Raw genomic sequence first — 27,573 nt, forward strand, 5'->3', positions numbered from 1 at the left:
ATTTTTGCTTTTTTGCATCTCACTCTCTTCTGCAGTCAAAGAAACAAAGCCACTTAAAAAGCCACAAACTTTTCGAAGAAGCAGAAATGGAAGTACTTGTGAATTTACTAAGTTTTAGTCATTTAACATTAGCTGTGACATTATGCTCATAAAGCCTCATCAGTCAAAAGAGGGGCGTTCTCACTGATTTTTGCTCTACAACTGTTTTCTGAGTCACCTATTCTGTGAGAGTCAGAGTAATTATCCTCCTATTCAGCTCCTTCCACATAATTAAAATCTTAAAGATCTGCTCATGAAACAGCAAAGTCTAGAGAACCAAAGGACACATCAACAAGTATATATCAAGATCCTGATTTCATTAGCTGCCAGCTCTGCCACATATGATGGTCTGGGATGGCAAATTCTATTTATTACAGTACTTCAAGTTGCAATAAAAGTATCATGGGAAACACCACTCACACGTGTTCTCGAAATTGCTTGAGTCAAAGCTATTTTGTGGCTAGTATCACTTTAGTCACAGCATTACCCTAAATTTCAGTAAAATACAAAGTACCCATCGGGAAGCAAAGATGCTTACAGAATACAACACTAGGCACTCGAGTTTACATAGCAGTTAGTATCCTCTGCCCCAACTACTAGACTAATACTTTTTCCTCCCCCACTAGTAAATAGTTTTAGCAATTTCCTTTGTTCATGAAAATGGTATTATTAATGTAAATACCTCCGCCACCCTCCATTTTGAGAAAGGATACATGAAAAAGGTAAACAAGGAAACTGTGGTTTAAACTTTGCTTCTATGGTTCCTCAAGTATAGTTTAACTAATGCTCTCACTTTTACCTGGAAAAATCATGACTACAGAGGAGCTTCACTTCAAAGCCCCTGTTAATAAAACGGAACTACAGTGGAACTTCTCTACAACCTTTCCTATTAGTAAAACAAAGTATCAGGCTGATCTTTTTTTTGGATCTGATTCAAAGAGATTTAATTAGTGAGATTCTACGAGGATCTCCTTATGAGGGGGCTGGGCTCTAAGCACAGCATCGGAACACGCTTCCAACACGGCCACGGCCTTAAGGACATCCTGTGGTTCATTGGAAGAGTGAGATGATGCCTTCAGAGTCACTTCATCGGAGAAAATCTCTTGGATTTAGTTAATAACTTTGTTCGCAATGATGAACAAAACCAAATTATAGCCATAAACCTAAGTATCTCATATTCTAAACTCATGGCCTTCTGTCTATAAATTTTCAAAGCCTCGGCGATATAGCTCCATTTTTGGAAGTTTAACACCTCATCCTTTTTAGAATACATAAAAGATAATTCCTATACCCTAACATAATACCTCCTAGATGCTAGGATGTAAAAACAGACATTTCAAAAATACTTAGATCACTATATAAGCTGCCTAAATTTATGCATTTTCATTTTGGGGCTTTTATAAAAACCATATATATATATATCATATCAATTAGTGCGATGGCAGAAACTTCCAACATGGTGATATAAAAGTAGCACTGTGAGAACTCACATTCCTGTAACAGGAGGCTCAGACTTAATGTTCGCCATAGAAAAGTGTTTCTCGCAAACAGCAGTAGCTGCCTGTGGGATTTCAGCATGACAAATGCATAGCTGACTCATGGGATCAATTATAAAGGAGTAATACTTGCGGCATTCAAAAAATATTCTGTGTTTTCATCTCCTATTAATACATATTAAGCAGTTGGATGAGTCCCACCAATTATTTTATTGCCAAATCAATAGTCAAAGCTCCCTCCTTCACTCAAACCTCCATGTGAATTCCTTACTACAGATGCCGGTTCCCAATAACCATTTTCATGCTCTCTCATTAAATTCAACTATAAAGACATTTAAAAAATATTATTCGAGTATTAAGTTAAGGATGAACTGTCAAGCTTTAATATCTGATTATAAAAATCAGCTGTCCAATATTTCTCAATGTTTGTGATTTTGCTTTAAACAGTCGGTTTTGTTTAAATATTTTTTTAAAAATCACAACAAAATTGGAAGAACAAGCCTGTTGTAACCTACCCTCCCTCCTCCAAACAGACTATTATATCCTCTAAAATCCCTCTTTTGCCTGAAGAGCAATAGCAATAATTCCCATTTTAAAGCAGTTCTCTATGACGTGCTATCGAAGCACAAGCAGCATTTGAGATACTTACTGAATGTTTCTCCTGCTGGCCCATAACTCCATGGTTAGCTGGGATTGCTAGTGGTTTCATAATGAAGAAACATATGCTGAACTGAATTTACACATCATGTACCAATCTCTCATGGATGTCAAGTCACCCTCTACAGCATTAAATTAAAAGGAAAAAGAAAAAGAAAAAGAAAAAAAAAGAGGCAGGAGGAAACCATGCTGCAGCTTAAAGTGTCACTACTGCCAAGCTTAAAAAAATCCTCACACTTGTAAGCCCAGAAAAGGAATCCGAACAGTGTCCGTCTCCATTTTTATAACACTGAAACTCTAACCATCTTAGGCTATGACAAGACTGAGGAAACCTTAGACAGCTCTCAGTCCTCCAAGAGAACAAGATCATTTCGGAGACGGAAGAACAAGAGGCAAAAGAAAAGGAGGAAAAAAAAAAAAAAAAAACTAAAATGGCTGACTGCACACAGACTCCCCTCAAAAAGGCTTAATACAGAATTATATTAGTCAGGGTGGTATGAGAACCAGTTTCTAGCATTCAGCCAAGCATTGTTAATACTCTTGTTTCATTTGCAATCACACATACAAACCCCTTCAACCAAGGAAAAAAAGAAAAAGAAAGAAAGAAAAATCAGGGCAGAGCGTGTGAATCGGGACCTCCTCCCTAGCTGCTAATGATGCTGACAGAGTGGTGACCAGTGATCTCTGTCCCACTCCACTAACCAAGTTTGCACAATTAATCTTAGCAGCATGACACTGATGGACATTTAATTTAATGATGTCTGTCCCTCACACTCGACACAAGCATGACTGCTAGCAAGAGTCACTAACCGAGACACAGCACATGCACACACAATCTCGAGAATCATGAGTCTGAATGCAATACACCAATATAATTACATTATTGTGCTTACTTTGGAGGACCATGGCTGCAGGCAGTTGGCATAGCAACGCACAAGGAAAGCCATTTCCTGGGTAGAGAGAAAGCTTCCTTTTCTAAATAAAAAAATTCCTCTTAGGAAACAAACGGCATTGCTGCTTCCTGCAGAAAGCAAGACACTGTAGTCTGTCTCTTAACCTGCAAGGCTCACACTCAATGCAGCTCTAGTGATGTAAGTGGATTTCTCTCTCACCCTCCCTCTCCCTATATACACTGAAATATTCAGCTCAAATGGTACACACATTCCTTAAGGCTCACCCCCTCCTCTACTTAACCATTTCACTCATTAAGGTAGCGATGGACAATTCAGATAAAGTAACAAGCTCTTGCCTGTGTTATATCAGCAGCTGTAGGTTAAGCAAGTCTCAGAGGGATGGAATCCATTGATTGCTGACTCCAAATAATATCACTGAAGACAGGGTGGGAAAACGGAGCAAGGACTTACTTCAACAGCTTTGAACTAAAACATGATTTTTCACCAAGGAATGAATAAAGGAATGAATGTGACCTCTTCCCCACCCTCAGATATCACTGTGCTATACGAAACAAGCATCTATCAAAAATTTACAAAATGCCCATTTAACAAGGCTTGTATAAATTTAGAAGATGTGATTTTCACAAACATCCATATACACACATACACACAGCACCTTGCAAATAATATCAAAATAAACCCACTCCATTTAAAAAAGAAAAATCAAACTTATTTCAAAAGTAGAGTGGAAATTTAATGAGTATATGTTATTCTACCATAAACTTTTAATTTCACCTAGGTTGGGTATTTGAAAGACATTATAGTTGACAAGGACATTTTAACTCTGAAGCACTGGTCAGTTTCTCATAGTCAAATCCACATGTGGGGAATACTATTCAGTGGTAAGAAAAGATGAAATAGGACGATTTGTGACAACATGGATGGATCTTGAGATTATAATGCTAAGCGAAATAAGTCAGACAGAAAATGTAGAGAACCATATGATTTCACTGATACGTGGTATATAAACCAAAAACAAAAGAACAAGACAAACAACTGAAAGAACAAAAACTCATAGACACAGACAACAGTTTAGTGGTTATCAGAGGGTAAAGGGGGAGGGGGAAGTGGGGCTCTACAAGAGGGTAAACGGGGTCTAATATATGGTGATGGAAAGAGAACTGACTCTGGGTGGTGAACACACAATGTGAGATATAGATAACGTATTACAGAATTGTACACCTGAAATCTATATAACTTTACTAACAATTGTCGCCCCAATAAACTTTAATTTAAAGAAAAAAAATCTGTACGTGGTATACATTACAGAAAATAGAATCCAGCAACTCTAATAATTGACTTTGGAGTTGTCAGTGCTTACTAATTTGTATTTCTTGTCTGCCTATCTAACACTGAATGCATTCTAGTTTCTGCGTATTTCCCCTCATATCTAAAGGCAACCATTCCCTCTACATCACTATTTTGGATTCTTCCCCCAGCCCATCCACAACATTCCCTTTTCAAAGACTTTTAATACTATCCGTTATCCTTTTTCTCCACATATATTCAACCTCTCCCCCACAATGGAGATTCTCCGCTCTGGCTTTTAAATACGTTCAGGTCTCTCTCAACTCAAAATGAAACAAAATCCAGAAACCTTCCCATTCTCATATGGGTACAGCCTAAGTTCTTCCCCACTTTACAACCAAACCTCTCAAGAATTACCTACTTTGACTTCTACCATTCCTTTACCCCATGCACTCTGCATCATGGTCTTGTTACACCATGTATACATCTACAAGTTATCCTTACCACCTTCCTCCATGTCCAATTCATCACAATATCCATTAATTACATTTCTGACCTTTTCTCAAATTCAGATTTCTCTTCATCTTTGCTATCATCCCACTCCAATCATTATTTTTTGCCTTGAAACTTGCAAAAGTCTTCTTACTGAACCGTCTGGATTCAATTATAACCCCATCCACCTAACCCATTTATTATACTACCTCCTGGGATCTTTTAAAAACCCAAATCTGGTAATTTTAACTTAATCCATTGAGCTCCATTTTTCAAATTAAAACATATCAATGGCTTCCCATTGCTCACAGAATATAGACTAAAACTCTTATTATAATAAGTCTGCAAGATCTGTATGCTTTCAAGACTTACATCACACTCATGCCCTCCAGGTCACCTGGGCTGTTCTCGCTTCCTTGAATGAGCAAGAGTGCCTTTTCACCTGTTATATCATCTGCCTGGAACTCTCCTTCACCCGCCCCCCCATTCCCTGAATGACTACCACTCCACCCCCAAAAACATATTGGTGAAATTGCCTCAAAATTACCATGATACCGTGTATCACTTTCCTGTAGCACTTATTACAGTTGTGATTTTACATTTAATCGTGAAATCATGTAAGTGTTTAGTATTTACTTCTCTCACTACACTCAAATCGCCATGATGGGTGGCACCGTGTTTATTAGCCACAGTACTTGCAGCCCCTACCATGGTATATATCATAGGCACTCACATTTTTTTGAATGAATGAAATCTCCACTGACTGGAAATGGACACTAGCATGACCATATCTGATCTTGTATCCTATCAAAATTCCAAACAATTTTCTTTAATAGACAAATGAGTGATTTAAAAGTAAATAGCACTGATCTCTGACAAAGGAAAATAGGCAATAAGACAGAGCAAAGACAGTCTCGTCAAAAAATGGTACACAAAACAAGACAAGACAAAACAAAACAAAAGAATCGAAACACAGACCTTATACCCTTCAAAAAAATTAACTCAAAATGAATTACAGACCTAAATGTAAAATGCAAAGCTATAAAATTCCTACAAATAGCAGGATAACACAGAAAACCTAGATGAACTTGAGTAAGGTGATACACTTCTAAATACAACACCAAAGACACAATCCATCAAAAAATTAACTGATAAGCTGGATCTCATTAAAGGTAAAGAATTCTGCTCTGTGAAAGAAAGTATGAAGAGAATTAGAAGACAAGCCACAGACTGAGAAAAAATATTTGTAAAAGACACATCTGATAAAGGACTCACCCAAAATATACAAAGAATGCTTAAAACTCAACAATAAGATAAAACTTCATAAAAAATGGTCCAAAGACCTCAATAAACAAATCACCAAAGATATACAGATGGCAAATGAGCATATGAAAAGATGCTCCACATCATACGTCATCATGGAAATGCAAATTGAAACAACAATGAGATACTACCACATGCCCATCAGAATAGTCCAAATTCAAAACACTGGCAACACCAAATGCTGGCGAGGATGTGGAACAACGGGAACTCTCATTCATTACTGGTGGGAATGAAAATGGCACAGCCACTTTGGAAGACAGTGTGATGGTTTCTTACAAAACTAAACATACTCATCATTCAATCCAGCAATTACACTCCTTGGTATTTGGTCAAAGGAGTTAAAACCTTACATCCATACAAAACCTGCACATGGATCCTTATATTTATAATTTTATATCTGTGATTTATATTCATAACTCATTTTACATTCATAATTTCATAAACTTTATTCATAACTGCCAAAACTTGGAGGCTACCAAGACGTCTTTCAGTAGGTGAATGGATAAATTATGGTACACCATGACAATGGAATATTATTCAATGCTAAAAATAATAACCTCTCAAGCCATGAAAAGACATGGAGGAAACTTAAATTCATAATTGTAAGGGAAAGAAGCCAATCTGAAAAGGCTACATACTGTATGAGTCCAACTATATGACATTCTGGAAGAAGTAATATTATGGAGACAATAAAAAGATCAGTAGTTGCTAGAGGTAAAGGGAGAAATACAGGTGGAACACAGAAGATTTTTCGGAAAGAGAAAATACTCTACATGATAGTATAATGATCGATATGGGCCATCATACATTTGTCCAAACCCATAGAATGTACAACACCAAGAGGAACTCTAAAGTAAACTAGGGACTTTGGGTGATTATGATGTGTCCATGTAGGTGCATCCTTGGTTTAAAAAACAAAAAAGTACCATTCTAGTGAATGATGTTGGTAATAGAGGAGGCAATGCATGTGTAGGGGGAAAAGGGTATGTGAAATCTTGGTATCTTTCTCTCAATTTTGTTGTAAACATAAAGCTGTTCTAAAAAATAATGTCTTTTAAAAATAAAGTAAATGGTGTCAAAAAGTAGAAGCAACCCAAATGTCCATCTATGAATGAGTGTACAAACAAAATGTGGTATAGACATACAATGGGATATTACTCAGTCTTAAAAAGTAATCAAGTTCTGTTACAAGCTACAACAAGGATCAACCTTGAAGACACTATTCTAAGGGAAACAAGTCAAATATTGTATGATTCCACTTAAATGAAGTACCTAGTGTCGTCAGATTCATACACAGAAAGTAGAAAGGCAGTTGCCAGGGGCTGGGGGCAGAGAGTAATGAGGAGTTCTTATTTCAGGTATGCGGTTTCAGTTTGGGAGGATGAAAACATTTCTGAAGATGGATGGTGGTAATAGTTGCATAACAATGTGAATGTACTTAATGCCCCTGAACTGTACACTTAAAAATGGTTAAAATGATAAATCTAAATGTTACATACATATATATGTATATGTGTGTGTGTGTGTGTGTGTGTGTATAGTAAATGGCAACTCAAGAATAATCAAGTTCTATCATTTTCATCCATCTAGCCGATGTCCCACACATCTATGTGACAAAAACTCTTCTCCAAGTTTTAGTCAAATTAGCCCCGTGCTGATGGTGCCTGACTTTGTATGTGAAGGTTTCTCATTGTTTGCCTTTCTCTGGAAAAATGTATCACTTCTCTCAAGAAGGAAACTAACCCAATCTGAGAACCTGATGAAGTCAGAAAATCACACATCCTCAGGCACTGACGCTTTTCTGCAGAGACTAGGTGTGATTTCTCTTACAACCTGGCACCATGCCTACAACCTACGTATCTTAAAACTCATGATTGTAATACAGAAGCTTTACTATCCATATTACCTTGTACATTGAAACACAATTATGCTAGGTTAAAATATGCTAAACAGTGCTTAAGAAAAAAATATAAACTGAAGAATGAAGAGAAGCCCTCATTATAGATTTTACACACAAAAAAATAGTAAATCACACCTTAAAGTAGCCTTAATCTGGGTTATATTTACCCCATTCCTTAATCTAGACTTAACAAGTAGCCTTAAATATATCCAGCCAGAAATAGGACATTGTAACTACTTTCTGCCCTGTGTCAAAAACATCTAATGACTTCTAATTATCAGCCACAATGATCCAAAAGATAGAGGTTACATACATAGTTTGGGAAACTACTTGTAAAGCCTTTCTATGCTAAATTCGATAAGCATTATATTCACTTATATTTTCACACCTAAAATATATGCTTTTTAGTTACTGTGAAGTTGAAAAAAATGGTCTGCTCTCAGTAATTATTAATCACATTTAGGATTAATGTGTTCATTTATAATACCTGTAGTGTTCATCCATAGATTTCAATGTGCTTTACAAACATTTAATTAAACTTGGTCAAAACCCAAGGGAAGCAATAAAATAATGTATTAGGTTGGTGCAAAAATAATTGTGGTTTTTGCATTTATTTTTAACCTTTTAAACCACAATTACTTTTGCACCAGCCTAATAGTTCTTTCCTAGAGAAATAAAGTGTGTAACATTATAAAGTTAGCAGTTTGGAAGAATACAAAATAGAGCTCCAGGTTGCTAATATAATTTACTTCACTTATCCACCATATATTGATTTCTTCCCTCTTCCCCATACCCCAGAGAAAAAACTACAGAGGTGGGAGATAATCTGTGGGAGAGGCCAGAAAAATTTATTCTTTGATCTAGAAACAAGAAATTTTACAAACTTGGTTCGTAATGTTTTATTGTTCACCAAAGAAATGACACTTAAAAATGCTCTTTTCTGTATGAATACACAGCTCACTTTGAGGCCGTCACCCCCAGAAAAATCAGTAAAATGATTTGCAACCAATTAGGTACTAAGCAAACGCAAAATACAGTTATTGTACTAGGTATGGTCAGAAGGTTTGTTTTTCTTTTCCCAGTACATCCCCCAACATTAGTACTATATTTTTTCCCAAAAGAAAAGCTGATTATCTGAAAAATTCTTTATAATTGTAATTCAATCCTATATTTCACATAATCTATTCCATCTTTGGGTCTACCTCAGATAGGTCTTCCACACAAACCCTCTCGAAGCAATTATAGAGGAAATCTGTGCTAAAATTTTATTTTTTTCTACTTTGATCAAACAAAATGACACTTCAGGTTCATTATTAAAAATAATTTAATTATGAAATAAAATGAGAGATACCAACACAATGCCTGATCCATAATAATTGTTGAATAAATACCTGAGCTGAATTTAAATACGGACTTTAGAAATACAGAGAACCTGTTACTTGAATCAGCACGTAGTAACAGAAAAATCTAATTGAGTCCAAAAAAGATCACCCAGATATACTCCGAAGATATGTTCCAGAGTAATCTTTAAGCTATTTCTTTCTTTAATAAAAAAGTTTCCAACAAACTGTTTATATTGCATCTGATTCATAATAGAAAAAATAAGGTAGTAACCTATCCATGATAAATATAATAATATTTACATGTAACATATTAAACATAGAGGAAAATTTTTAAATGGTATGTGATGGAGAAATGCAGAAAAACAAACCAAATAAAAAAGGCTGTAAGTCGGTGAGAAATTCCAACATAAAGAATGGGGCTTTTAAAAATACACTTATTTGAAAAATGAACAAACTTTAAAAGCTGATTTAACAAAGCTTACTTCACTTCCTAGAACCTATTTTAAGAAAAGATCAGACTTCTTCTTGAAATGCTCAAGGTCACAGGGGTGAATAGTCCTTGTACACTGGTTGCAAATCATTGTACTGATTTTTCTGGAGGTGAAGGCCTCAAAGTGAGCTTGCAACGATAGTATTTCACAAAGCAACACTCCAAATGCAAACAGCCATTATTATCTTTATTACTAATTTGGTATGTGACATATTCCCTTATGATTAATATGTTTGCGCAAACACAATGAATTGTTAATTATCCCTCTATTTTTATTTAACCAAAAGAGGAATATTGATCATAAAGTGGAATGTAAGTTAGGTAAAGGCAGGGACGATTCAACATTTTATTTAACTGAAACTATAAAGGATAAATTATGGTGTACCTCTAGTACTTAAAACACAGTAATTGGTCAAAGAATGAATGCGTAAGTGATTCCACTTAAACTTTTTCAAAACTAACCTGTGAAGTATTATTATACCAGCTTTAAGATGAGAAAACAGACAGGACAGTTGTGCAACCATAAAAGATGTCCAATGTGTTTATTGACAAAATCAGGTATTTTAAATAACTTGACAGGTGAAAAAAGTAGACTAAAACCAGCATATTTAAATTGAAGAGGGATAAATATAAAGACCTACATGAGTACCATCAAAATGTCACTTGTACAAGCACAGGATAGGGGAGCTCAGGCTAGAGGAACATTCATGGGGAGAGGGGGTGTGGGAAGGGTTATCTGTAAATTTGAGCGGTCAAAAGTTTCATAAGAGCCAATGCACAGTGCTTTAAAACCCTAATATAATCTCAGGTCACATTATCAGACATACTATTCAGAGCAAGGAAGATAAGAAGTTCTGCTCTGATCTGCACTGTCGGGTATCACAAGGCCTTACAGAAGTTGTAGCAGCCAGTTCTAGACCTCAAGACTTAGGGGAGAGAAGGTAACTGTAGTGTTCCTAACAGCAGAAAATGATAAGGTAGTTATGAAAGCTACAAGAAGTTAGGAATGTTTAACACAGAGAAAAGGCTTAATGGAGTAGGATTCTCTTTAAATATCTAAAACATAGTTATATGAAATGGAATATGAATCTTCATTTGCGTTGCTTTAGAAGATACGAGAACCATGAACTAAAATTACAGGGTGGCAGATTTCAGCTAACCATAAGGAAAAGTTTCTTAATAATTAGCCCTTTTCTACAAAAAAATAATAACTAAGATTTACTAAATCCTTACTTTGTACCAGGCAGTAGGATACAATTTTGACACACATTATGTAAGGACTATCTCACAAATATCAGTGCCAAGTGTAATTTAAAATCTTAAAGCAGAAGCTAAAGTCAGTGATTGTACTGGAAAAAATAAATTGTATTAAATGGCTGGGCTGGGAGATTCCTAAAGTCCTTTCAAGTTCCTAAGGTCATATTATCTAACATGGCTGTTACTAAACATTAGTGGGTAGCAAAATAGGGGTAGATGGGGTAACATGATACAGAATGATAGAAAAAGGCAGACCACATGAATGGAAATTAATCTATCTTGGGATAAGATTTCCTGGTGGTAACTACACTTTATTTTGAGATTTCTGTCTCCCTACTTAGGAGAGGGAATATTGAAATGTTCTTGCTTTTTAAAAATTACAGTGATAATTAGACAATAGATTAGAGGTTTTCTTTTTAACATCCTTACTTTCTAAATTAAAAATTGCCAAACTTAAGGTAAGTAAAAAGTACTTTTCTTAATGTTAGCAATAATTTGATTAAAAATTATACACAATTAGATAATCAGTTTTATAGAAGGTTTTTAAAAATCCCTTGAAATTACTTAATATGTTTTTAATATTCTTAAATATTACCAAAAACACTTCCAATATTTTCTGATGCAGAAGCAAGCAATCTTATGACGGTGGTTTCTCGCCTCTAAAAACTATGACTACTTTTCGATATAAGCAAGTTGTTAGGGTTCATTAAAAAGTCATACTTACAAAAGATCTTTCAGCAAGATTTGGCTTTCGTTATTTATAATATTAGTAGATCTAACTTTTAAAATACACTAATTACATAGTCATCCTTTGTCATGAAATGGTACTACGTACCAGTGAAAACCCATTTCTGTATTGGACTAAAACTAGAAAGGTTAAAGAGAAAAAAAAAAAATGCTGTATTTTGTTGATGAGAGAAAAAAAGAGAAAACACTTAATTGCAACAAAAAAGATTGATGAATCAGACAAAGCCTACCATCATTGCAAGTACAACTCAGTAATTCTTCACATGGGACATTGTATTCAGTCGCCTCTTTCTTTTAAAGGTTCTTAAAGGGTAAGCATCTAAAGTAGTTGAATTATTTGATATATATGCATATATTTAGATCAAATTAAAAGTTTAAGTGGCACAAAAGTAATATATGTTAAATTCCCTTTTAAAAATAAATAATTTTATGTATTGAGAATGGAAAAGACCTATGTCTATGTTTGACTCATCTGAGTGACCCATGACCACTGAACATGATAGTTAACTTCTTTGACCTTAACATGCTTATCTGCTAACAGTAGAGACACCAATACCTAAAATTTAGAACTGCAGGGAGGTTTAATAGGCAAAACGCATGAAAAAACATCCAGCTGACTGGTATACACTAGAAGCATTTAATATTCCTCCAAGATATTCAAAAAAGTCAGTTGCACTCAAGATTTCGGCAACCTGTGAATGTTGGATAGGTGGCTCGGATTGGGTAGATATTCTTGTCTAGAATTGCTAACGCAGGTGGATCTATAATGTTACTCCTAGAAATATTAACTAATGCTAATTCTGGGAGTTTGATCCCAAGATATCAACACATAACCAAGATACTTCTGAGCACCTATGATATGCTGCACAAAAGGTATACATTCACATGCAAGATACTACCTGCTTTTAAAGACTCTACTGACTCTAGGAATTTAATTTTTAACAAACATATTTTCATTTTTAAACCTAATGTCTTCAAATAAGTATAAAAACATATAAGTTTTCATAATGGTTTGATAATGCTCATTCTTAAACAAAATGACAGTATTTATAAATGGAAGCATTAATCGATGGACTTTGCTACCAGAAATAGAATTGTGACTGCCCCTCTGGTGTAATTAAATATTTTCCAGACAGGAAATGCTTCCAAGTAAATTTGCCTGGAAATAGAAGATTGTCTCAATATAGAAAATGTTTCAGATGCCATAGAAATTCTTTAAATGTTCTCTTGAAAAAGAAGTCAGCTACTGATATGACCATGAGCTTACAATGACAACATCCCATCTTTTTTCTCATAAATGAGTAAACAAAGCCCAAACCACACATCTAATCTCTCCCTCTCTGTAAAAGCTCTAAAAGGCTTTTAAAAGAGCCTGTTCTATTTTGCAACTAAAATAGAATATTTCACCTATTCATATTTTAGTTGCAATTTCAAATTTTTAATTACTACATGCTATTTTAAGAGTACAATACTAGATAGAATACTTAATTTTATATACCAGACAATTACAGTTGTTACAATTGCTCACAACCGGCCAGATGGGTCAGATTATGGAAGATTATATCTCCTGGTTGTGCCATTAAGTAGTCATTCACAGTATTAACACACAACCATAAATCTATAATAAAACACTAAACAGAATAAGACATTCACTCATTATTCCACACTTGACCCCCAAGACTAAGTGGAATAGGACAGGAAACAAGAAAGCAAGAATGAACTTCAGAAATCATCCTGGGGAGTTCCACAGTGTGATAGACATTAAGCAAAATGTAATGTTCATCATTAAATGATTACTAAAAGATTGCCTTAGTGCAAATGTGCATCAAAACTTATTTTTCTTGAAGGTTTGTATTTTATAAGCAATATTTTTTTTCAAGGACATAAAGCAAAATAAAAATCTGTGGGACCAAAATTTAAAAACACATTACTCAATCCAATGGATTTCAAGATTTAAAACAAAAACCAAAATTAACAAGATATTAATATTATACTCAAACTACTACAAAGCATGGTGTTTATAACAAAGGTAAAATATAGTTGGGAAGAAAATGAGACAATGATTTAAAGGAGAAATTTATCTCAGTGAGAAATAATGCATGAAGCTATAATGATCACTAACCCCACAGATTATTCATGTGGACATTTCAGTTTTCACCAAGAGAAACCCGCCATTTCAAATTTGAGGAGTGGGGACATTTCCAGTCCCTTTCCAAAGGGCGCCTTATCTTTTCAGATTATTTTGCTGTAGTAGTTGATTGTTGAATCACAGTGAACACTTCAGAGCACAACATGAGCAGTAAATCCACTTTGTGATGGCAAAGGAAACTAGCCTCTAATGTCTTAAAATTAACTAGAAGTGGATGGAAAAGACTGAAGGCAGTATCTTTTTTTTGGACAGAAAATAAAGGAGCCAGTAAAAGTGAAAATACAGTCAAACTTGAGGAGCATAAACATAGAAAAGAATTCTAGGAAAACAGTAAGGAGTTTTGAGAATAAAGAAGTTGTAAACATATTGCTAGGTTGTTTCTTTATACACTAGCAAACTGAAACAATCTGTAATATAGTAGATTACCGTGAACATTAACTATTAACCACCCACAGGATATTGTTAAATCTACCCACGGTGATAATCTTTTTAGAGGGTATAGTGGGAAGAGACTTACTTGTATTGGCATAAGACCAAAACCAATTTTTAAAGATACTTTATATCACACTTTCATACTACACGAACTTTTGCATTAAAATGTTTAAATACTTTATAATTACATATAATAGCTCATCATTATCTTAATAGGGAAGGGGAGTCAGAGAACTTTGCTGGGGGAAGGGACTTCAAAAATAAAATTCCTGAAGAGAAAAAAGCTCTCAATGACAAATGCTAAATAAATTAAGTAAAAATATCTAATCTTTAAAGATCACTACAGTAACTACTACAAAAACGTGTTGATGTGACCACCCAGTGCAACTCATACATGTAAAACACAGTTATTTAATGGAAAGCATTTAAAAATTCTTTCCATTCCATCCAAAGTTAGCGTGGGATCTTTCCACTTCCTTCTAGTTATCCATAAAGGAATTAAGCAGCAAGAAGGAAAAGGGTGTAAGGAGAAATGCCATACAGGAAACAAGGTCAGAGTCAGCTTCATAGCCTGAGATCTCCTCGTACGCAGTCACGCAGAGCTGTGCGCTCAGGGCGCCTGCACTTGGTCTTTTCACGGAATACTTTTATTTGAAACAAAACAAATAATGGACAAACTATGGTCATTCAGTCTTGGGTATTTGGCAGATATTTTCTTGAAAATGAACAAACTGAGCTTGTCACCTCAAGATAAACAGCTGCTAGTACTCTGTCCGTGATACAATTTCAGCTTTCAAGTAAAAATCAGACTTCTTGAAAATCTATATCCAGCATCAGAAGCTTGACAGCTTCCCAATAATTGAGGCCTTTTTAAATGAGACTGGTAGCGATGTGACAAATGTGATTTTTTTTTTATATTGTACAATGGGCCAAGATTTGGAAGACTGCTTTACTCATGACCAATGCATGATCTTTCTAAATCATGCATGAGTAAAAAGATCCATTCATTCAATGTGTAAGTAAGACCAATGGGTTTTCATAAAAGAGAATAAGAAAAGTTCATTGACATAGTTTTATATTCTTCATTGCAAGGAGACCTTTAAGAAACTACCACTTTTCAAGTTCTGCAGTAGCATATCAATAAAATTGTTTGAAAAAGCTGTTAAAATACCCCTCCCATTTCTAACTACCTATCTGTGTGAGGCCAGATTCTCTTCATATACTTTATATACTTCAACTGGAAGAACATATCGCAACAGACTGAACACAGAAGTAGATATGAGACTCCAGCTGAGCTCTATTAAGCCAAATATTAAAAATATTTACAAAAGTATAAAACAATACCACTCTTCTTACAAATGTTTTGTTTTGTAAAATATAGTAAATTTTCACTCAAAAATCCTTATATTAATGCGTAATGGGTGTATTTTTTCAATTAGTTAATGAATAATTTTTTTAAGCTTCTCAGGTCCAATTTCTAATATGGCAAATAGTACTATAGATAATTCACATAAACAGAAGGTTGTTGGAGTTTCTCAAAAAGTTTTAAGGAGTTCTAAGACGAAAAAGTTTGACAACAGCTGCTCTAAGAGATGAACTAGAAAATAATCAGCCTCTTAGCTCTTTTAAAGAATCCATAGTTATCAACTGTCTTTAGAGTCCATTAAGACAAAACCCTGTGTGTACGTAAAATACTACTTCAGCTGAGGTGTCTAACAACTTAATCCACTTGCAGAGCGGTTAGCTGTTTATACTCTTCCAGTCTAACTAAAAAGTTAGGCGAATGTTCGTACTGAGGAGAACAAAACTGAAGCAATCAAGTACTCATCAACAATGCCCATTGTCAAGGCACTAATATCGTCAAGAATATCAACGATGCCCAAGAAGTCTCTACATTCCAGTTGGCTGAGGATATACTTGTTTCATAAATTAACAAACGGCAAAGTAATCTTTGTCCTAAAATCTTTCCTGAGTATTCCAAAATTCCTGATGATTCAAACAGCATTGTTACGGCTCCGTTTAAAAATAGGTATAAAGAAACAGATATGAAGTAAAAGTATGCTAATAGTGAAAGGAAAATGTTACAACTTATTTTGAGATTTTAAACTTTATTTGCTCATTAACACTCCCAAATGCCTTCCGGATTGTACCAAAACGACAGGTGACCAAATAGCATTGCTATCCTCATAGACATCTGAGTAAAAATTAAGACACCCTGAATATTTTCTTTTTCGTCCTCAAATTTTCCCCTTTTGACTTACTCCATCATTTATCCCAATCAGTAATTCATATTTCATATTTGGCCTACTCTGCTGTCACATATTTCTCCTTTAGGCTAGCAATTCCAAATTCCGTATTATATCCACCTAGTCCTATGTTCCACTAGAAAGAGAAAAAAGGAATACTTTAAAAAAAAAAAAAATAGCTACCTGATCCCAAACTAAGTCCATAAGAAATTCCTCTAATATAAACAATTATGCAGTAAGCCTTCTTTTTTCCAACATATTCTACAATTTTTTTCAAAATATCTTAAAGTTATTTTTCAGCCTATGTGTAACTTAAAACAATCACAAAATATGCAAGGTACGCCTGTGAATTGGTTGTATTCAAGTCAGTCAAAAGTTTCCTACTGATATTTTTAACAACACTGAACTGTACACTTAAAAATGGTTAAGATGGTAAATTTAATGTTATGTGTTTTTTCAAAAAAAACGAAAAATCATTGCGTTATGCACTTTAAATAGCTGAATTGTATGGTATGTGAATTAGAACTCAACAAACCTGTTGTTTTTTTGAAGTGTAAATTTTCTACTAATCAATTTTTTTTTAAAAGGAAAAGGTTTACTACTGAGATATGGATAATGACTAATTTTTTGAGAGAATAAGGAGGGAAATTTATATACATAAATATGTATAACATGTAGTAGACATTTTGAAATTATTTTAATAGAAATAATTAAAATGTTTCTTTTCACAAGTGATTTAAACCTAATACCTACACACAGAACAAAATGCTAAGAGTTTCTTCCAGAGGTCAACAATATCTTCTAGCTAACAGAAAGGGATTGCGAGGTAATGTTTTAACACTGGATTCAAAATCAAAGAACATTTCTAGTCACCCAATATTTCAAATAGTGACTATAAACAACCTACGACTGATAATTGTAAAAAGATTAATTCAGCACTGGTAGAAAGTAGGTCTAAATATCAAAAGATTTTTCCAAAGAAAAGAGACATTTTTCAAATCAGCATGTAGCACTGCAAAATCTCATGACCAAAAAAAAAAAAAAAATCACAGGATAAGAAATGAAACAAAGATGAAAAGGATCTTTGCTGTTGAGACTAAAGGCTAAATTTTAGCCAAGTATATTTAAAACATGTACAGGCACAGAGAGCCACCAGTGTTCACAATTAGAGGCAGGACAAAGTAGCGGTGGTCTTTTTTGACAAATAAATTGCTTGAAATATTGCATGACTTGCTACACAACACCCTTATTACTTTCCATTTCTAAGTGCAACCAAAAGATGGGTCCAATTATGACATCAATACAAGCTTTCTTTCAAAATGGAATGAAAGAACAGTAAATCCCAGTGGACATGGTAGTTCTGCAGCAGAGATGATGTAATATATAAAAATAGACATCCTCTAACAGAAGCTGAAACTTGGGTAAACAGCACACTGCATACTATTCTCAACTGCCTTGCATTAATTTGCAATGCATGCTGTTAATAGCACGAGAGAAATCATTTTATGTTTTAAACTATTTCCTGATATACAATTTCAATCTCTATACATCTTCTATATTGTAATTTCCCAATCTGCATATATTAAATCAACATAAATACCTGGTTGTAACTGCAACAAAGAGAAACAGTCCACAAAGCAATAAGATTGAGACCACCGCAGCAGTTTCAACATGCTGCATTTTGCCAGAAAATGCAGCACATGTGGCACAGTATTGTTATGTCCACCTATTGTTCAAAGACCTTTCCACAGGGAGCTTTCTGCAGGATTTTAAAATGCAACATACTCTAGGTGAAGAGGAACCAGTAAACCTGCTGATAATGAGCGTGAAAAAGCAAAGGATACTTCACACTTCTCTTTAAGACTCTCTGGTGCAAATATAAAACACCAGGCATAAAGACAATAAATAGTACCTAGCAAAATTTGTGGGGTGTTTTGGTGTATACCACTCCTCTCCAACGCTCTCTGCACACTCCCCCTTTTCTGGTCTTTATTCCCCAATTCAGTTTTCACATTTCTGTTGGGCTTTCCTGGATTTAAGAATATTTTTCTTTGAGCCGAGATATTAAAGCCATTCAAGAATCCATGCCTGATTTCTCAAGGTGCTCTGCCTCCTTAGCACCTGGAATTTTCTCTATTTTAGTTGCCCATTTATTTATCTGTATTCCCTGGGAGACTGTAAGGTGAGTGAGAGCAAGACTCTGTCTGTTCCAAACATCTCTATAGCCCTAGAGTCTGGCACAGACCTGAAACAAGATGGGTACTCAATAAATATTTGTTAAATGAATAAAAATATATAAATGAAAATATTGAAATTTCCTTGCTACAATACAAGAAATAGAATATACAGATTTTCTTTATCTCCATCCTATTATAATTCACAAATAGGCATCAACGACAGTATTTAAGACAAAGGCTTTAGGTTCAATTAGGCAAACAAATGCTTGATTAATTTACATTAAGGAATGAAAATACTAAAATTAAGAAATTTTTCCCTATACTTGAATAATTCTGGATAGGCATATAAATAGATTTTAAAATATCATGAATAAATTACAATCAGGTGGGATATGATATGAATGGATTGTTTTAAGTTAAAATCCTATGACCTTAATATTCAAGAAATTTAGTAGATACACACGTCATTGATATATTACTCAAAACACATTCTCCTTCTGTTAAGTAGCAAATATTAAACTAAGACCTCAGAAAAAGAAATAAATAATAAGTGACAAAGCAAAACCATGACATGAATAAAAATATTACCTATTTCTAACTTAAGAATGGCTCAAGTCAAAAGTCAAATGTCAAATAAAAGTGTATAATTACACAAACACTGTAATTTTTTTCATTTGTTTCAATATCTAAATTTTTGAAACAACCAAATCTATCAAGGAGTCCCAACTAAAGATAAAAACAACTCAAATCAAATCTATCTCTAATTAAAGAAACCCTATTTCAGAGATATAACCTAGGAATGATTATATAACCATTATAAGAAACAGGACTTGTCTTATATTATTATAAAGGATAATCTTATAAAAAAATGGGACTTAGTTTCATAAGCCTCCTAACATGACTCAATCTTATTACCTGGGTGCCACATTTTATAGACATTGTATGATCACTGACTGTAATAAAAAAATCATTCCCAAAATGTTGTAATATTAGTTAATTTGACTTACATTATATTAACTTAATTTTATGCAATAATTTATTATTTTATACATCTGTACCAAGAACTTTAAAAACCAAGCCTATTCTACTGAAAAATTCAATGCATAATTATTAAACTGTGCTCTGAAGTATATACTCACTCGTAGGAAAGGACTACTAATGAAATGTATGGGAGATACCTTTTTATATGACCATCTAATGGATTCTCATTATTTCAAAAATATTGCACTGATTGAAACTTTATGAATATGTTTTATGTGATACTGTGTTCAAATCCTCTTAACTCAGAGCCATACTTTTTCGGGCAAGTAGGAGTGGTAGTGGAAAGACAATCAGAATTTTCAAAGTGTAAAGAACATTTTAATTATGTGACCAGCCTAGAAAGGCTGGAAATTTTTGAAATATCCATTGGTACACATAACCTCCATGGCATAACCAGAACAAGTTTTCTTCAGCCTTTAGCCTGATATCTCCGTACAATCTTTGCTCTTCCGAAAGTGGGAAGAGGACAGAGCTGCTTTTTTTGTTTGTTTGTTTTCATTAAAACGAAAGGAGAACTTAAAAAGATGCCAGAACAGTTAGGTACCAGTTTCCCCAACACTCCAGTCAGGTACAAGTTGAAAAGTTTCTTTCTTCCCTTAAGCCCTACTACTTCTCCTCTCCATTTTTATTATGGAATTTAGATTTCCCTACCCACAAAAACTTCTAGAATACATTACCCACGGATGCAGAGAGGATGTGTAATTATGGGTAAAATAAGCAAACTCCCCTCACCCCACGACCTAATTCTGAACCTGGAAACAAGGTACACCTGTTCAAAGTCCAAGCCAGTCTCCCATTCTTCCAGGAACCTACCTACTACGTGCCGCTATAATCTTTACCCACCACAAGGCTGAAAATTCATGCCACATTTTATTTTCTGGCTCAAGTACATCTTCAAAAAAACAGGATCCAATATTTTCAATTATGACCATGTTGTTGCCAAAATTAGGTTAAGAATGTAATCAAAATGTAAGGAAATGTTAATGAAAGCCATCGCCAATCTTCCCTTCTCACAGCATTTTAAAATGCTTATTCTCTCTGCAAGCCTCACACACTTGCCTTAAAAAATGTTCTAAGAACACACTACATGGACTATGAGTATTCATGCTTCTGAAGAACTTTATTATAATTTGTTTTAAACTATTGTAACCACCTAATTTTTAAAAGCGTACGTAAGGTATACATCATAACTCCTTGCCCATTTTAAGTGTAATTCCTAGTTCTAAATGGTAATTAGATAGACTGCTAATTTTTCACATTAAAAAAGAAGAGGATTAATTACACACTGATGCAGCTTTTAAAATATTAAGTTACATATTTTTAAAGTATATCTTTAGCAGGTAAAAGCTCAAAACGGTGCAAATACAAATGTTTTGATACAATTTTATCAAATTTAATTGTATAAAAATTTTTAGATTTACAGCATCATTTAAAAATTAGCAGTGCTTCTAAAATACAATATAGCCCTCATGCTACCTGTGGCATTTTAATATGTATTCTCTCTTATGATAAAGTAACTGCCTCATTTTAATTTGAAAAATTATACAAATATTTCATGCTTTCAGGCAAGGGCTATTACAATAGCCAAAAATATTATATTGATTATAGACTTCTAATGTGAATTAAATTATTCATGTGCAATAAAAAAAACACAACTACAAAATTTTACTAATTAGTCAACCAATTACTTTCCAGAGTTAAATCATTTTTAATTCTGTGACTCCAAAATCCCTGATAACCCAAAATTTGAACCACAATTTCAAATGAGTATCACTGAAAATCATAAATTAGTCACATATTGGTATGAAAGAAATGAGGAAAGATATTATTATAGGTCTCGATTAAAATATAGAATGAAAAGTATGAAATCTGGTTAAAAATAAAGCGCAAATAAGAAAAAGCGATTTAAAATTCTTGTTTCCTTTTTGACTAAGCCTTTATTCTATTTGACTATAATTTTACCAGTGGTCTCCCAAAATGCTCTCACATTGGGATTTCTGAAATTTAAAGTTTTAACCTATAGCATTTAAAATCTAAATTTCTAATGGATTTCCCGTAAATTTTCACACAAAAAGCAATTAAACTTCCGTTAGGTCTATCTGTCTGTCTTTCTCTCTTCATTTCTTTGTCTGTAAAGCAGATTAGTGAAGAACAGTGCTCCCCTCATTCTTAAAAATAAGTAGGTAGCACTTTTATTCTTTCTTCAAAGGTGGGCAATTCATCCCTACATCTGCGCAAATAAAGCCACCTGTGCCACACCTAAGCCACTGAGAGAATACAAAAGAACAAGAACAAGCAAAACACATCAATATTGTAAACTCATTAGTTACAATGCAAATTCACAAATAAACTTAGGTTAGTATTAGGAGACCACACACAAATTACAATACCTGAGATTTAGTGCATTCCTTTGAGCCAAAATGAAATGAGTGCCATAAAGGAGGAAAGGAAAAGATGAACATTATCAGACATGCTATAGTACATCTGCCAAAATGAAGATAATGTTAAAATTAGGTTAAGAATGACCATATAGGATTGGCTATATGTATAATGTTCTCTTTGTCTCTAGCCATGCACTTGCAATCATTTAAAAATCACCTGTGAAATATAATCAATCATGCATCTTTTAAATAAACGTTTTACCCTCAGCCCCACGCCAGTAGGGTTCTTTCAAATGAAAGTGAAATATTTCTGTTAAGAATAAGTAAGTATGATTTAGAGCTAATGAAAAATAATAATTTTTATTTAATTAGTTTTATTCTGTGGTATCATATATACAAAATTGTTTACCAAAGTTAAAATCATATATTTAAGTAAAACAGTATTATGTAAATGTAATTAAAACATAATTTGCACAAAAAAACAGAATCCAATATTTTCAATTAAAACCATGTTGTTGCCAATCTGAACTCATTTAGTAAAATTAATACCAACATTTCACAAATTAGTAAACTAGCACATGATCCACTAACAGTCAAATTAAATTTTTCATCCTAGTACTGAATTTTCCCAAACAAAAGTACCTGTTGACCAGGTAAAGCATTTTTTTAAAACCACTTTTAAAAACAGTAAGCTTGTAATTAAAAAACAAAAAACAAAAAAACTACCGTGTTTCCCCCAAAATAAGACCTACTCAGCCCATCAGCTCTAATGGCATCATTTGGAGCAAAAATTAATATAAGACCTGGTATTATATTATATTATATTATATTATATTATATTATATTATATTATGTAAGACCTGGTGTTGTGTTTATTATATTATATTATATTATATTATATTATATTATATTATATTATACCAGTATTATATTATATTATATTATATATTATATTACAGTATATTACATATTCTATTAAAGACCCAGTCTTATATTATATTAAAATAAGACCAGGTCTTACATTAATTTTTGCTCCAAAAGGCACATTAGAGTTGATGGTCTGGCTAGGTCTTATTTTCAGAGAAACACGATACACATTTTTTAAAAATTAGATGAAAAGGGAGTGATATAGGGATGGTGAGTGACATATTCCATAAAGGATTGGCAAACATAGGGATGGGAGAGATAAACAGTTAAAAATGACCTCCCCCCCAAAATTAAGTGTGACAAATATGACTATATAAAATTAAACCAGTCAACTTTAACACTAAATTTTAAGTAATTGACACTCCCGCTAACTATCTTAGTATGGAATCTGATTTGGAAAAATAATTCTAAAGCAGAAAGAATATTAACAATTTAGTATTGGGCTAAAATATTATAATATATTGTATTATTAAGATGTACAACTATTTTAAATCTATATTTCCTTCTTCCATGATGCTACATCAACACTAAAAATACTACCTTCTTTTATAGACAATGGTAACAAAAAACCTTTCATAGATTTTTTTTTTTTAAATACCAAGCCTCTCCAACAGACCAACAAAGCTGCCTTTATGATGAGCAAAAAGCAATCCTTTCCAAGTGAGCTCAATGAAAGGCTTCAACTATGAAATTCATGTTAAATTAAAATAGTGCATGGGTAGAGTGAGAGGGGTAGGCGGGTAGCTGGTGGTCAAAACTGCTTAAATATTCAAATACAAAAAGCTCTCACACATAGAACATATGAAGTGTGGGTATAAAATACATCACTTAAAGTTACTAAAATCTGAGTACATAATTTTAAGTCTATATATATTTTCCCGTGCCTTTTACATTTATACTTATGTGTAAGAAGAAAGAGAAAAACAGGTAAGAGAAACAAATGAGAAATGGAAAGTAGTTGTCAATTAATTATCTATTTTTATTTTTTCTTATTTTTGTTTTAAAATCAATTTCATATATAATGACTACTCATTTAATGGTATCATATGTATAGATAAAACATCTTTCGCCTTATTATGACATGTGTAAGAATTCAAGCGACTTCCTTTTTGAAAACAGATATCCTCAAGTATATTTGCAACTCTTTGGATTGGCCATCACAGGAAATATGCACAGTGCAACTAAGCAGAAAGAAAAAAATAAGAAAAATAAGGCTCTAAAGCTGCTTACATTGGGGTCTTGTACAAAGCACTACTCATCTGTGCCTTGGTTTCCTCAAACAAAAAATAGTTTACTTATCAAATATTTATGAATGATAATTCATAAATTCAAATGACAATTAAGCAGGCTATAGCATTAAGAGGACCTTTGAACATATTAGAAATACTTCAGATCATTACACTGGAACTTTAAAAAAAGCATCATTTCAAATTATACTTATCTCACTTCATCAGATTAAAAACAAAAAAATTTCTCATACTACATTATCAGAATGGTATGAAAAAACTATAAAAATAATATATATATATATATCTTCTTTTTGAGTTAAAAAACAGGTATGATACCAATCATTGGGGTGGGGGTAGGCTGAAATTTTAGATTAAGGTAAGAACTTAAAGTATCCCAGTTACAACTATACAGGCTAAACAATGTATTTTGACATTTTATTTCAGTTCTTTAAAACTATCCATATTATGTGTTTCCAGTAAAATCTGCACTTCGGGTAAGTATATCATAGAAAGGAATTATTCATCAAAAATAGAAAATTTAAATCTTTTCACAAAACTCCCAACAAAAAACTGAAGATATATAAAAATATTCTTTTGTAACTCACCGTATGGTAGCCTCTAGGCAAAGGTGGTTTGCCCACAGGATAAGGATCCACAGTGTCAATAATTGTTTGTCTTTCACCCTTCTGGTTGATTTTTCTGAATCTCCTTCGAGACTGTCGATGAGAGGCTTGACGCTGAAAATATTCTTCATTTTCATCCATATAGTCCACCTGAAATAAAACCCCAAAAAAATTTCATTTCTTCAAACACAACATTACATAATTAAGATTAGCTGCAGAATAAAACTTACTGATAGTCCATATTCATTCATTTTGCAAAGACGTTTGTAGACAAACTCAACAGTCTCTAACTGTTTTTGAAATTCTCTGGAACTAACTGGTTTTGAGTAACTTTTCTTTTATGAAGAAGCATTTTCAGTTCCACTTAGGACAATATGAGTAACTCTTGTATTTCTTGCAGTTTCAATGGGAAGGATATTTTCAGTAGTCTTTGTACTCATTTAATAGTGAAAGAACTCACAGGATACATTACTACACATTATAAAAGCAACTGTCCCATTGTTACTAAAGCACAAAAACTCCAATGTATATGACTAAATCTGTGAAAATCCCCAAGCCCCAAAATAGTTAAACAAGACAGCTAGCAGAATGGCTTTGGTAAATTACCTAAGGGTTTCTCTTCCTACTTTCATTCTGTGGATTGTTTCTTTTTTTATAAATAGTATTGTTTAAAAAAAAAAATTCCTCATTTTAAGCATTTTAGAAACTCTGATGAATGGACTAACAGAGAATGAAAGTTACATTAGGTTAATCCTCATCATATTTATATAATAAAAATGCGATTGCTCACAATAGAGGCATTAGATATTACAACTATTCTCACACTGGCAAACCTGGTAGTTTGTACAACACTGGCAAGTATAACATTCTCAAGGAATGCTGAAGATCAAAAAGCTTCTAAAAGAAACCCAAGACTAGCACTAAAGGAGGCCAAAATCTCAAGGAAATATCTAAAATCATTTCAAGACCTATTGCAACAAAGTCTTATGTATCTGCTTACATTTTTCCAGTCCTAAATCTTTACTCACCACCATGCCACTTTCTCACTTAAGAGTAAATTTTATGAAATTTCACCAAAAGTTTTCACTAGTTTTGACAGGGATGTTCCTTTCTGATGGAATTTCTTTCCTACATCATAGGGGGAAAATCCTACATCTTCTCTAAAAATAGACTTGTAGTCAACCAAATACTATTAAATGTGTAGTAAAAGCTTCCATTATCATCTATATTAAGCCATCATTTATTTTACAAGGTTTTCCTTCCCAGATAGGATGCTGGATGGGGAACAATATGAATATCAATATGAACTGAATGTCTACACTGGGAATTCCTTACATCTCATCTTATTTTTGTTGCTGAATTTTAAAAAAGGGTACATATTATCCTATCTTAAAATCACTTTTTTATAATAAGAAAGAATGTGAAGGTCTTTTTTAATGCATTAAAAAAATGGTACTCTTATCTATTCTGACATTATGCTTTATGTATATGTCTTATCACAATACAGTTTTTAAATCACACAATTCAATTAAAAACAGATAAAAATCTCAACAGAGTATTTAACCAGCAAACTAGTTTCCCAATTTTTTTTCATTAGTTAAAAGAATTGAAGTGATTTACTTATGCTAATTGTTGCCTGAATACGTATCACGGTAACTCATTTTAAATATCTCATTCATTCCAATTGATATTTGGAGAGCAAATATCCTGCAATTCAAAGATTTTCCTCAAATTTCAGTTAAATGGTATTATCACAGACTGATTTAGGAAATTCAAGCATCAAACATTTAGGTACTTGTTCCTTTTAAACTTTCTTTTACATTTAATTGAATCCTGTAAATAATTACAATATGATTGTGAATTCAAATTCTAATAAAAAGTTGTAAAATAAATATGTCCAAAGTTATATAATACACTTTATAAATAATTTGTGAAAGTGTTTTTATTTCATAACTTTCTTTAGGGGAAAAAATGTCTTCAGAGGGGTATTCTTACCACAATCATTTCCGAAGGCTCTAAAACAATGCATTCACAGCCACGCCTAAAACTTCCTGCAGAACGCTTGCCAAAACTAGAAAAGAAAAAAAAAAAAAAAGATTTAAGAAACAGAAATTGTGAATTTAAGCCAACACTTAAGATAAATAAAAATGAAAAACAATTACAAGAAGTACACACTGGAGAAAGAGAAACTATCTTTAATCATTATTCACACGGAACAACAAGGAATTATTCAAATTGTTAAATTTCAGACATGTTTTTCTAAAAAATCCCAACACAGTGTTTTCAAATGAATAATGTAAGCAAAGGAGAATCAATATGAATATGTTTTGCATTAGGTTGTTTTAAATCATTCCCAGTTAGCTAAAGATTTAGAGTATTCTAATAAGGATGGGAACTGAATTAATGGCAAACTACAAACATAT

The 27,573-nt window shown here is 33.2% G+C and overlaps 1 protein-coding gene across 20 annotated transcripts in view; it reads right to left on the bottom strand.

Annotated features, from left to right (window-relative positions):
* Positions 1-27,573, bottom strand: part of RAPGEF2 (Rap guanine nucleotide exchange factor 2) — a 214,743-nt gene that overhangs the window by 79,859 nt on the left and 107,311 nt on the right. For 12 of the 20 annotated variants that reach the window (XM_019733144.3, XM_019733143.3, XM_019733140.3 and 9 more), the window contains 3 exons: positions 27,146-27,221; positions 25,133-25,300; positions 22,381-22,398 (listed from right to left, as the gene is read on the bottom strand). In XM_019733144.3, the coding sequence (XP_019588703.3) occupies positions 22,381-22,398; positions 25,133-25,300; positions 27,146-27,221 (262 nt within the window). Of the gene's footprint in view, positions 1-2,184; positions 2,321-3,085; positions 3,234-22,380; positions 22,399-25,132; positions 25,301-27,145; positions 27,222-27,573 lie in introns of those variants that run through there. The other 8 variants (XM_019733145.3, XM_019733141.3, XM_074338382.2 and 5 more) reach the window with 4 other exon arrangements.

The sequence above is a fragment of the Rhinolophus sinicus genome, chromosome 15 (genome assembly GCF_057876585.1).
Source record: "Rhinolophus sinicus isolate RSI-liver-muscle chromosome 15, RSI-T2T, whole genome shotgun sequence".
Taxonomy (NCBI): Eukaryota; Metazoa; Chordata; class Mammalia; order Chiroptera; family Rhinolophidae; genus Rhinolophus; species Rhinolophus sinicus.